This window comes from Spinacia oleracea, chromosome 1 (assembly GCF_020520425.1).
Source record: "Spinacia oleracea cultivar Varoflay chromosome 1, BTI_SOV_V1, whole genome shotgun sequence".
Taxonomy (NCBI): Eukaryota; Viridiplantae; Streptophyta; class Magnoliopsida; order Caryophyllales; family Amaranthaceae; genus Spinacia; species Spinacia oleracea.
Window position 1 is genome coordinate 123,128,393 of NC_079487.1, and position 12,131 is coordinate 123,140,523.

The following is a 12,131-nucleotide window of genomic DNA, read 5'->3' on the forward strand; positions in this document are numbered from 1 at the left end:
TGACTTGCATGTAACTCCACATTCCCACCTTCAGTGTCTCTATTCCCCATTGGTACATCAGCAGGCATTGAACCAAACATAATTTGAGTAGTACTAGCACGTAAAGCAGAAGTTGTTCTTGAGTTGGCCTCTAAATCGATGACTTGTGGAGGTTCTCCTTCAGTTGCAAAAGTTCTGACCAGACCTTGTAAATCACCATGGTACGCAACTCTAGTAAAAGGAGGAGCATCCGCGAAAACTTTATGCCCCACAGCCATAGAGATAGAGTAAGCAGCTAAACAGTGAGCAACCAAATTTCTTGCACGAGGGATGTGATGTATAGTGAGAGAAGTGAATCTTTGCATCAGACTAGCAACATCATTGAGGACAGAAGATAATTCATGATGTGAGTGATCATCCAAAGTGTTGAGCATCTTCATTAAGGACAAAGCATCTGTTTCCAATTCCAAATTATCTACCTTGTATTCGATTGCCATGATCAGACCCTCCCTAATAGCAAACAGTTCAGCAGCAAGGGGAGTGGAAGCATTGAACTTACTGGAGAAACCCATGAACCAGGTTCCAGAAGATCTTCTAAATACACCACCTCCTCCAGCAATAGTATGAGCAGTCCAAGCTCCATCGGTATTCAGCTTCAAATAGCCAGACGCTGGAGCAGTCCAAACATGCTTGGCACGAGTCAGTAATCTCATTGGAGCCTTTCCTTTATCCTGCAAAATGGTAGAAGTGGAAATCCAATCCACATAAAAACTGTTATAAACTGAAAAAGGTTTTATCATTTTTTGATCAAACACAGCCCTGTTGCGAGATTTCCAAATATGCCATATGCCAACAACAAAAATCACTTTCCAGTTCATATCTTGTTTTAAATTAAGAGACAACCAGTCCAACCAACTAGCATGAAAAAAGGTTGACAAATCCAAACCTTTAGGAGCTGATAATCTTTGAAAAACAAAATTCCAAAAAATACTGGATTCCCAACAATCCCTAAACAGATGTAGGTGAGATTCAGATTGATTTTGACATCTGCAACAGATTGGGGAAATGAAATCTAAAATATTAGAAAGTTTTTGAGCTACAGGGAGAATTTCATGACAACAGTTCCAGAAAAGCATTTTGTATTTAAAGGGAGTTTTAATCTTCCACAAACCTTTCCAAGGAAAAACAACTGAATTCACAACAGATTGGGAGGCTAAATTTGTTTGAAGAGAATAAGCTGATTTAATAGTAAATGATCCGTTTTCAGAATATTTCCATCTAATAAAATCCTCTTGATTCTCATTCACAGATAACGGAGTGGAAAGAATTAAATCACACAAATCAGAAGGAATAATATGCCTGACATTATCAAGATACCATTTCCCATTTCTAATTATGTTACTTACATACCAATGGGCCTTCGACTCCAGAATATCTTTTTCAATTAATTTATAAAGAGGGTCCGAACCAACCCAATGATGATACCACAACGAAGTGGTCCTCCCATTTCCTATTCCTATTATTAACCCTTTTTGAAGGAGAGCCCTACCATGAAGAATGTCCCGCCATATAGGAGAATTATACGCATGAGGAATACAATCAAATAAATTAGTACGATTTAGATACTTGTCCTTAAAAAGACGAACCCAAAGCTTATCCGGACTAGTCAACATTTTCCAACAAAGTTTAGCCATAAAAGCAATGTTCCAATCCTTAAGTCTTCTTATGCCAAGCCCCCCCAATCCCATAGGTCTAGTAATATTCCTCCAAGAAGTTCTGGAAATATAACGAGATCGATCAACTTTATTCCAAAGAAACTGCCTGCAGTTTCTTTCAATATTCTTTATAACCATAGATGGTAAAACAGTGGTCTGCATAGAATACAAGGGATACGTATTGAGAACTGATTTAATTAAAGTACATCGACCAGCCATGTTTAATAACTTACTTTGCCATCCCCTAACCCTATCTAAGGTCTTATCTAGTAGGCCCAAGAAATTTGAAATTTTCAGTTTATGGGGTCTTATATCCACTCCCAGATATTTACCAAAACAAGAGGTAGTTTTTAAACTATAAGAGGAAGCTATAGAACTACGAATTTGATGACACATTTTTGCAGGAAAAATCAGGGAAGATTTATTCATGTTAATATTAAGACCCGATAAGGCACTAAATTTATTAAGAGTATGCATAATTACAGACATGTTAGAATTAGTAGCTCCTCCAAATAAGAACACATCATCAGCATAGAAAACTTGAGAAATTGAAACTGAAGAAGAGATTTTAAGTGGTTTCCAGTTCCCATTATTCACCTCCTCCTCAATTAAGGTTGAAAGCCTATTTAAACATAACACAAAAATATAAGAAGACAATGGATCTCCTTGTCTTATTCCCCTAGATGGAGTAAAATCATTAGTAATTTCCCCATTCCATAAAACTGAAATTGTAGGAGTAGTGATGCAACACATGATGAGATTAACAAGATTATTAGGGAATTGAAAACCAATTAGGGTATCCCGAATGAAACTCCACTCAAGACTATCATAAGCTTTAGAGAGATCCAATTTTAAAGCCATGATGTTTTTTCCTTTCTTGCACTTATGAAACATATGAGCTACTTCCTTTACTAAAATTACGTTATCCTCTATACCACGACCTTTGATAAAGCTTGATTGAAAAGGACTGATAATTTTATCCAATAGTGGTCCTAGACGGGACGAAATAATTTTAGTACTAAGCTTATACACCGTATTACACAAACCTATTGGTCTAAAATCAGACATGAATTCCGGATTGTCACATTTTGGAACCAAAGTAATAAATGACTTATTAATATCTACTGGAATAGAACTGCTAATAAAACAAGACTCACAAAACCTGAAAAGAGAATCTCCTATGACATCCCAATATTTTTGGAAAAAGACAGGTTGTATTCCATCCGGTCCAAGACATTTAATAGGATCCATCAAACACAAATTGAGGTGAACCTCTTCTTTAGATAAATCCCTATTCAAAGTCACAATATCAATCTCTGAGAGAACAACGGGGAATTGCAGTTTAATACTTCTCCTACTGGTCAGGTGAGTGGTTTGGAACAGGAATTGAAAGTGATTTCTTGCTAAAGTTTTTAACTCCTGCTGATCAGTGATCCAATGTCCTTCTAAATCTTTTAAAGCCAGAACCTTTCCTCTACTCTTCCTAATCTTTGCCAAAATATGGAAATATTTTGTATTATAATCACCAAATTTTCTCCAATTTATGCCCGCTTTTTGAGCCCAAATTATTCTTTCCTTCTTAAAGATATCATTTAACTGAAATAATAACTCCTTTTCCAGATTAACCAAAAACCCAGAATAATTATTAGCTAGGGATTTTTGGATTCCATCAATACGAGCAATCAGTTTACGTTTTTTCACATTTAAATTCCCAAAAATATTATGCACCCAATCTCCAATATTAGCGAGGAAATTATCCCTACCCATAATAAAATTATTCGAGGTATTACTCCAAACATTTGAAAAAAAATCCTTAAAATCAGGGTGCTCCATCCACACCTCCTTACATCTAAATGGAAAAGGACCCTTCATTCTAGGATTATCCAAAGAAATAATAATCGGGGCATGATCTGAATGAGTTCTAGGGAGATGACTTATCTTGGTATGAGGGAATTGCTCCAACCAGCTCGCATTGAACAAGGCACGATCCAATCTTTCCTTGATCATATCAGCTCCATCTCTCGAATTTGTCCAAGTGTATGGGTTTCCATTAAAACCCAAATCCACAAGGCCAGCAGCATTAATGAAACTTTGAAGGTCTTGACACTGAGAAGGTCTGAAAGCCCTACCCCCCCTTTTATCAGCTTGAGAGATGACCTCATTAAAATCACCCATTACCATCCACGGAGTTTGAGAAGGTGGAAGGTTATCTTGAAGATTTCTCCAATTTTCATGCCTAAGTCTTGGAGAATTTGAAGCATGCATACCCGTGACCAAAACCTCAGAAGAAACATTTTGAAAGTGGAACAAAGCATGAAATTGATTAACTTCAGCCATATACAGCACCAGATAAACCACCTTTTTCCAAAAGAGCCAAATACCACCACGCTTTCCATTAGGAGGAATGGCCTTGAAAGCATCAAACCTTAGGAGCTGCATGACCTCCCTTGCTCGATCTTCACCACATTTTGTTTCCAGCAAAACCAGAACAGCTGGATGTTGAGAATCAATAACCTCCCATGCATGGGGCAGAAAATCATCCTTAGTAGCTCCACGAACATTCCAGATACCAATTTTCATTGAAAGATTTGGAAGGGGACGCTGAACCGTCACTTTTGGAGCATCAATAGGGCCTGCATTAAGAGGAAGATAAAACTCCTCCCAGTCCTTCCATTCCTCCGTGATTCCCATCATTCCCAGATCCTCCAGCCGAATTGGAGTTAAGTACGTGAATATTCAAAGTGGTTCCATGAGTTTCTGATAATAAGTTGTCTGGATCTGAACTCCCACCACCTCCTGTTGGGTGATATACGTGGCTATATGGCGAAGAGGATGCCCCATATCTCTTCCTTCTGTTACGAACAATAAGGGAATGTGCTTGTCCTCTTTTAGTTCCACCGGTTTCCGATGCATGCCCAGATTCGGGGGATTGAAATCCGGACTTGCTCCCGTCAATGGTGGTCTGATTGATGGTCTTGCTGATGATGGAATCAACAACTCCAACCTTGGTCGAATTTGCTGCCTCTGGATTTGAATTTACTCCCTTTGTTGAAGCGTCTCCAACAAACCTATTGGTTCCTTCAGTTCCGACTGTGGTGGACATGGTGCCCTCACTGTCGCACATAAGTTCATCGACGGCTGGGTTGGAAACAGATTTAAAGTTTTCGACTGAACATTCGAACCCAAGGAGGTTCTTGTCTCCGATGGCGGCTTGGATTCCCTCCCCTGAGCGAGACGGGGTCCCCTCTGAACCCAAGCTTGTCTTGGTCGACGCTGATGGGAGCGACGAGGTGATTGGGATTGCATGCATGAGCTCCTTTTGGGTGGATTGTTCTCCATTGGGAGAGGAATTGGAAGGAGGAGTAGAACTGAGAGAATGAGAAGAAGAGAGAGAATGTGATTGAGAAGACGGAGGTAAGAAGTGTGGAGTGTTATCTTGGTTAACCGCACTTAAATTTACCAACTCGGGTAAGGGGACGTCTGTTGATATTCCATTAACTGCCAAGTGTTGGGAATCAGCAGCCAAGTGGCTCGAGACCCCCAACCTACTCCTGTTCCCACTTGTATCCTTGCTTCCTTCAGAAGCTGTATTAGTAACATGATTAATTGAATCTCGGGGCTTTAAAACTGAATCAATGTTACTTAGCTTTAATTGGTCAGACTGATTACTCTTAATAATATCAACCCTAGAGCTGTTGTGAGCACTTATACCACTTCCTATAACACCCATTGATCTTTTGTAATCATTAATACGCTTATTGGTAACTAAATTACCATTATTAGATTTTCCTTTTTTATTATCCATGCGTGACCGAGAAGCCTTTTTAGTTTGGACTAACGTCCATGGGCCATAAGCATCCATATTATTATCTTCAATAACATTCTTACTTATGACCTTATCCTCCCCTTCCTTTTCCTTAATAATGGAGCCCAAAGGATCAGGAATACTAATGTCGTTGTTAGACTGTTCAATTACATCATTACCCATAGAACATACTTTAAGTCCTGTGTTAGAGGGATCCAATTGAACACAGTTGGCCTTCAAATGCCCAATTTTACCACATCCAAAACAAAGCATCGAAATATTCTCATACACTAACGCTTGCCACGCACCCCCTACCCAAACCTTAGTGACTAAGGGTTTCCTAAGATCAATTTCAACACAAACTCTGGCATAACAAGCTCTAGATATTCTATCAGTGGCATAATCAACTCTAATTGGTTTTCCAACCATTTTTGCAATTTCAAAGAGAGCATCCTTTTCATAATACTCCACAGGGAGTTCCTCGATACGGATCCAAACAGACATAGTATCAAAGGAATTAAGAGATGGACGGAAATTTGGTTTCCAAGTGGACAACATCAAGTAATGATCTAAGATAAACCAAGGTCCCCCAAATAGAGCTTTTTCATAATCATCAAGCTGAGAAAATCGATATAAATAAACATTCTTACCCAAATCTATGATCTCCATAGCTCCTTTTGGTCTCCACATCGCTCTGACTCTTTGCTCCATGAAACCAGGTCTAATATTTAAACCCAAACATTTGCCCATTAGTGTCATCTTCCATGGTGATCTTAGCTTATCCAAGGTTATTTTGTTAAATTGAACTGCTAAGGACTTTTCCGGAGCAAGCTCCTCAACCTCATCCCATTCTTTCGAAGTGGAGATGATTTTTCTAGCCTCTGAAAACCATTGGGTAGAAGACGCAACCACCTCTCTGAAACTTAGACTTACTCCCTTATTAGTGGGAGAAGAAGACTGTTCATTACTATCTATCATGGTACTATCCCTAATTGGAGGAGAAGGAAGATTAACTTCCCCCTCCATGATACAAACAGGAAGTAGAAAGCAACTTTGCTACGAAAACCAACTTTCTCTCTCTAACTTTCTCGGGAGCTCTGTATGTTGTAAGATACACAAATACACAAGATGTAATTTCGTACACTTATAATAAAACCAAATGACGTAACAAGATACTATATTATTTAAGCTAGTTGTAACTAATTTATTTTATTAGGTGCAAAGTAAGTGGAAAACTGACTATTTATTGAGCTCAGTCAAGGCAAGGACTCATCACCAACCATAATCATGTGATCCCGGACCAATTTTGAGCACCATTAAGCCGCGATCTCCCTTTAATCGAAGTATTTGATCAGTTTCTCATAACTGAAAGAAGAAATAAAAAATGAGCTTCAACAATAATAGAAACAAATAATGTCTAAATAAATTAATAAGGAGAGAGATGGTAGGGTTAAAAAAAACTCACAATTTAACGTTGGGGATATGTTGAATAAGGTGGCAGTCTTCTCCATCCGGCTTCTCATATCTTTTTCTAAGATCTGGACAGTTTCCAATTTCAAGGCTGTGTAAAGAGGTAAGGGCTAGTAATGATTGTGGAAGTAACACTAGTTTTGGGCAATCATAAATCTTAAGCAGGGAAAGATTCCCCATTTCTTCTGGGAGTTGTGTCAACTCGGAGAGAGACCAAATTTTAAGTGTTTCAAGCGTGGTTAGGCAACCAATGCCTTTTGGGATCTTCTTCAGTTTGGTGATGCTAGATAATTCCAAGCGACGAAGACTCTTCAATTGTTGCCACATGGATCTGGTAATCTTCCCTGGTTCCTTTTTCTCTTCCAAATTTTTACTGCAGCTAATTTTCAATGTCTCAGGGCCTGACATATTACCCATATCGAGATCCTCAATGGAATTTGGAGACTCATATTCCACGTACAAATTTTCACAAGAACCCTTGATCACCAGTTTCTCAAGGACTGACAGATTTCCCCCTGATATGTTTTCCAGTCTGTTGCAATAGTAAATATTGAGATGCCGAATGGAACTTGGAAGCAATATAGAGTTCCTAAAATACGAGTGAGAAAGTAATGTCATTAATTAAGTTATCATAAACACATGAATACCATTACCCGCCCTTGTTTCAATTTAGGAAGCTAATTTTATTAAATATATACCTGTATGGGGCCGATGATCCCAACGTTATACTCCTCAGTTGGTCGCAATGCCTTAATTCCAATGTCTCCAGATTACACAACCTACAACTGATGCGCAAAGAAACTAGTCCATCGTCAATCCACCTCATTTCCAGGTGCTTTAATGACGTGAAAAGACTTGACGGAGATGAAGATTGTGGTAGTGATGATGATGCTTCTTCCTCATCTTCAACTGATGCCAGGTTGGACTCAAACAGCTTACCATTGATAAAGTAAGCCTTCAGTGACTCAAGCATTGGTGCTAGAGGCATTGACATCAACTTGGGGCATGCTCTTACATCCATTTTCAAAAGACGAGGGAACAACTGTCTTTGCTCAGCATAGTCCTTTGATGGTCTTTTCCACCCCTTTAGTTCTCTTAAATAATGCAATGTCAAAACCTCTAAGGATGGGAAGTACACATTGTGGGCTGCAGAAGCAGAATCACCAACCCAGATGTCGTCCTCATCTTCTACGTACTCCAAGGTATCAAGTTCTTCGAGATGAAGATCTTTGAGGTGAAGCAGCCGACTCATGTGAGGAACAACTCTGCAATGCTGGCACCCCGTAATATTAATGGAAACGAGCTTATCTAAACCATCTAACCATCTGCGTGGCATTTCAACTCCTTTGTACAAATATACTTCTTCCTCATCTACGACTGACGTCAGGTTGGATTCAAACAGTGTACCATGGATATTGCATGCCTCCAGTGACTCCAGCATTGGTGCTAGAGGCATTGACATCAACTTGGGGCATTCACTTACTTCCAAATTCAAAAGACAAGGGAACAACAATTGCCTTGGCTCACCATCGTCCTTCGATGGTCTTGTCCACCCCTTTAGTTCTCTTAAATTTTGCAATGTCAATCCCTCCAAGGATGGGAAGTACACATTGTTACCAACCCATATGTCATCATCTTCTACGTACTCTAAGGTATCAAGAAATTTGAGACGAAGATATTTGAGATGAAGAAGCCGACTCATGTGAGGAACAACTCTGCAATTATTGCACTCCCTTATAGTAATGGAAATGAGCTTATCTAAACCATCTAACCATCTACGTGGCATTTCAACTCCTTTGTACAAATATACTTCCAATTTTTCAAGATTCGGAGGCAGTTGCAAGCACATTAACATTTTATCCATTTCACCCAATGCTGCTTCTTCCATTTCAAAATTAAAGGAAAATTTGAGACAAGTCAATTGATGATTGTTTTTCAAATTTGCCCCCTTCGCTTCCAAAACACTTTCACTGCCCCACTTGTTAAATTCAATATCCAGATTTCCCACAAGATTCAAGGCTGGCAAAGAGTCTATACCATTGCCCTCCCCAATCATGAATTTACTTAACTCCTGCAAACATGTCAATTTCCCAAATCCTGATGGCAAATCAGTCAAACCGCTCTTAGAATTTATCAAGTACCTGAGGTTGGTCAATTTACCAAAATTTCTTGGCAACTCTTTAAGCCGTCTGCACCCCATAATGTTCAATGTTTGCAGGTTGTCTAATTTTGTTATGGCATCAGGAAGACATTCAATATGAGTATGTTGAAGATTAAGGTATCGTAGATGTACCAACTTCCCTATTGAATTTGGGATCCTTGTTATCTCCATATAGCTGAAGTCTAAGACACGTAAAGACTTGCATTTTAAAACCACCCTTTCAAGAGACAATGCTTGTTCAAGACCCATATCAAATAGTAATGACCGCATTCTCCTTGCATTCAGCAACGTTGTTACAGCTTTGAACACATCATCCCCGTCACTTAAGGCACCTTTCGTAACACCTAACCTTACATGTCTAAATTCTCTAATTAATGGCTCATTCAACTCTATGTTCTCACCACCAGCACCAACTAGTACCATGTAATCTTCATCATCATCTTCTGCATCTTGGCCCTGCAACTCCATAATCTCACCACCAGCAACGAATAGTGCCAAGTCATGCACTAAGTCGTGCATTTTGTATGTTTCGATCCCCCTGTAATCTTGTTCAGGATCTTGAAATAAATTCCTCCCTAACAACTCTGAAAAGTACTGACCCCCGATGTCTTCATTATTTGATGGCTCAAAATATCCTTGTGCCATCCACAAATGAACCAAATTAGCCTTTTCATATCTGTAATCCTTTGGGAACAATGAACAGTAAGCAAAGCACTGCTTTAATGCTGGTGGTAAGTAATCATAACTTAACTTCAACACAGCCATGAGTCTATCGCCTTCCTTCAACTTTGCCTTTGAGAGTTGAGAATTTCTAATGCGCTCCCACTCTTTCTCGCTATATTTAGAGTAGAGGAGGCTTCCAACAACTCTGATAGCTAGGGGAACATTTCCACAGCTGTCAACAATCTCCTTTCCGATCCGAGTCAAATCCGGATTTCTCTCCTCTTGTCCCGATTCAAATGCGAATTTTTTGAAAAGATTCCAGGACTCCTCTTCTGTTAGAAGTCCTAATTTGTACGTGGCTTCTTTTGTGCCAACAACTCCCGCAACCGTAAGAGAGCGTGTAGTTACAATAACTTTACTCCCTTTTCGACCACATTCAAGCAACCTTAGGAGATCCAACCATCTATCTCGGCTTTCATCCCATATGTCATCTAAGACAAGAAGATACTTGTTATTGTTTATTGATTGTCGGATGCCTCTTTTAATCTCATCTACTAAGAGTCTGCCAGAATCCTTATCACGAGTGAAGGCCTGGTAAACTCTTCTCATTACTGCGTCTTGATCATCCACCTCAGGTACACAAACCCATGTAGTAACATCAAAATGCTTCTGAACAGCCTCATCATTATAAACCAATTGGGCAAGAGTGGTTTTTCCGAGACCCCCAAACCCCACGATTGGGATCACAGAAATCCCTTCCCCTTCCCCTTCCCCATTATATTCACATTTGGGATCAAAAAGCATCCCAATAATTAATTTTGTATCATTTTCCCTACCAATGATGTCTTCTGTTTTCACAAAAGATGATGTTTGTCTTTCCTTGATTAAACGCATCATTAAAGGTGGTAGCTCCTCTGCAGGAAAGAACTTCAAGTTCAAAACATCCATATCGGACTTGATATCATTGAGTTCTTCCCTAATAGAGTTGACCTTATGAGCCAATTTTATATTAAAAATGGGCCCAGATCTTGAGAATACCTTTGCCATTGAGCTCTTTTCCATCCGCAGATTCCGGCGATCAAGAGTGATGATCTCATCAAACAAGTCGTCAGCTCGGTAGAGAACCTGCTTCAGTCTGGAAAGCCAGAGATTGATGCTTTCATTGTTCTCCGCTTCTTGGCGCCGCTCAGCATCACGAACTCGAGCTTGAATCATTCTGATGGTATCCTCAAGCTTCTTCAGATCAGATCGTGCACCCCACCAAGAAGAACCCTCTTCAAGAGCTGCTTTGCTCAAGGATTCCAAGGCTTTTGAAGCTAACTCCCACACTATTCCCTCTGCCATTTTTTTCCCTCAAGAACCCTCTGTCTCACTCTCTGCCCCCAAATCTATGTATGAGAGATGATACTGAGCTGTTCTAAGTCTTGTCCACATATTTCTTAATTCTTAATTTCTTATCCAAATCAAGTACAAAAATACCTAAATACGCCTTATACTGTATCAAGTGAGTAATCTACAATTAAGGCATTGTTTTATTTAATTAAAACACTATTACAATTTAATTACAAGTTGATATTACCAACAACAACAACAACAACAAAAAGCAATTACTTGACTTTTACAGACAAATAAAAAAGTGCAACTTCATAAATCTTTCTAAATTTCCAATAAATTTCATCACTTGCATATTTAAATTTCACTACGAACACTGAATTTCATCACTTGCAGCATATCCCTAAATTAATCTGGCAAATTAACTGATAATAATTTGATTTCATTTCATAATGTGAGTTTAATTTTGGGTGGAACAAGTAAATTGACTCTGAAATAAAAGATGAATTAGAAAAAAATAAATAACTGAGAAATAAAGGTAGAACTACAAATATTGAAATTGGATTATTGCAAGAATGAGAGAAGAAGGAAGCAAACCTTTGTTTGGGCTATGGGCGAGATTCCTTCTTCTGTCTGCTGCGGAAAACGAATGAGCGTTAGGAGTTATTGCTATATGCCGCCGCCGCGCCGCGTGTGGTGGTTGATAGGCGGCGGGCCTGGTGGATGATTTTTTGGTCTGTAAGAAGAGAGAAAGAAGAAAGAGAAGAGAGGGGTATAACTGGAAAAAAAAAACAAAAAAATTAACGGTGTTTATAGACAAGTAAGTTTTGGCCTAAAGTGGCCTATTGATACCTATAACGCTATAACCAACGGAGTATTAATTTATACGGAGTACGAAGTAGTATACTAGTATGATATTCAGATATTGGTATACCAATATACTCCGTATTGTTAAGAACTACTCCGTACGAAGTATTAGTACTAATCATTTGTATTTTTGGTACGA

The 12,131-nt window shown here is 39.0% G+C and overlaps 1 protein-coding gene across 2 annotated transcripts; it reads right to left on the reverse strand.

Annotated features, from left to right (window-relative positions):
- Positions 1-570: 570 nt before the first annotated feature.
- LOC110775142 (putative disease resistance protein RGA3) lies at positions 571-11,306 on the reverse strand. 2 transcript variants are annotated; one of them, XM_021979747.2, is made up of 4 exons: positions 7,668-11,306; positions 6,965-7,558; positions 6,780-6,864; positions 571-710 (listed from the first exon to the last, which is right to left on the reverse strand). In XM_021979747.2, the coding sequence occupies exons 1-3, from the start codon at positions 11,135-11,137 to the stop codon at positions 6,834-6,836; spliced, it is 4,095 nt and encodes a 1,364-aa protein (XP_021835439.1). In that variant the 5' UTR covers positions 11,138-11,306; the 3' UTR covers positions 571-710; positions 6,780-6,833. The 2 variants fall into 2 exon arrangements, with proteins under 2 accessions (XP_021835439.1, XP_021835446.1); XM_021979754.2 differs by having other exon boundaries at positions 6,740-6,864.
- Positions 11,307-12,131: the final 825 nt, after the last annotated feature.

Bases quoted from the DNA above. Each gene is read 5' to 3' on its own strand.
- LOC110775142 (XM_021979747.2), bottom strand. From the start codon at position 11,137: ATGGCAGAGGGAATAGTGTGGGAGTTAGCTTCAAAAGCCTTGGAATCC. The intron at 7,559-7,667 runs GTATATATTTAA...CTCGTATTTTAG, and splicing joins GGATCATCGGCCCCATACAG to GAACTCTATATTGCTTCCAA. The intron at 6,865-6,964 runs GTGAGTTTTTTT...TTCTTCTTTCAG, and splicing joins CATATCCCCAACGTTAAATT to TTATGAGAAACTGATCAAAT.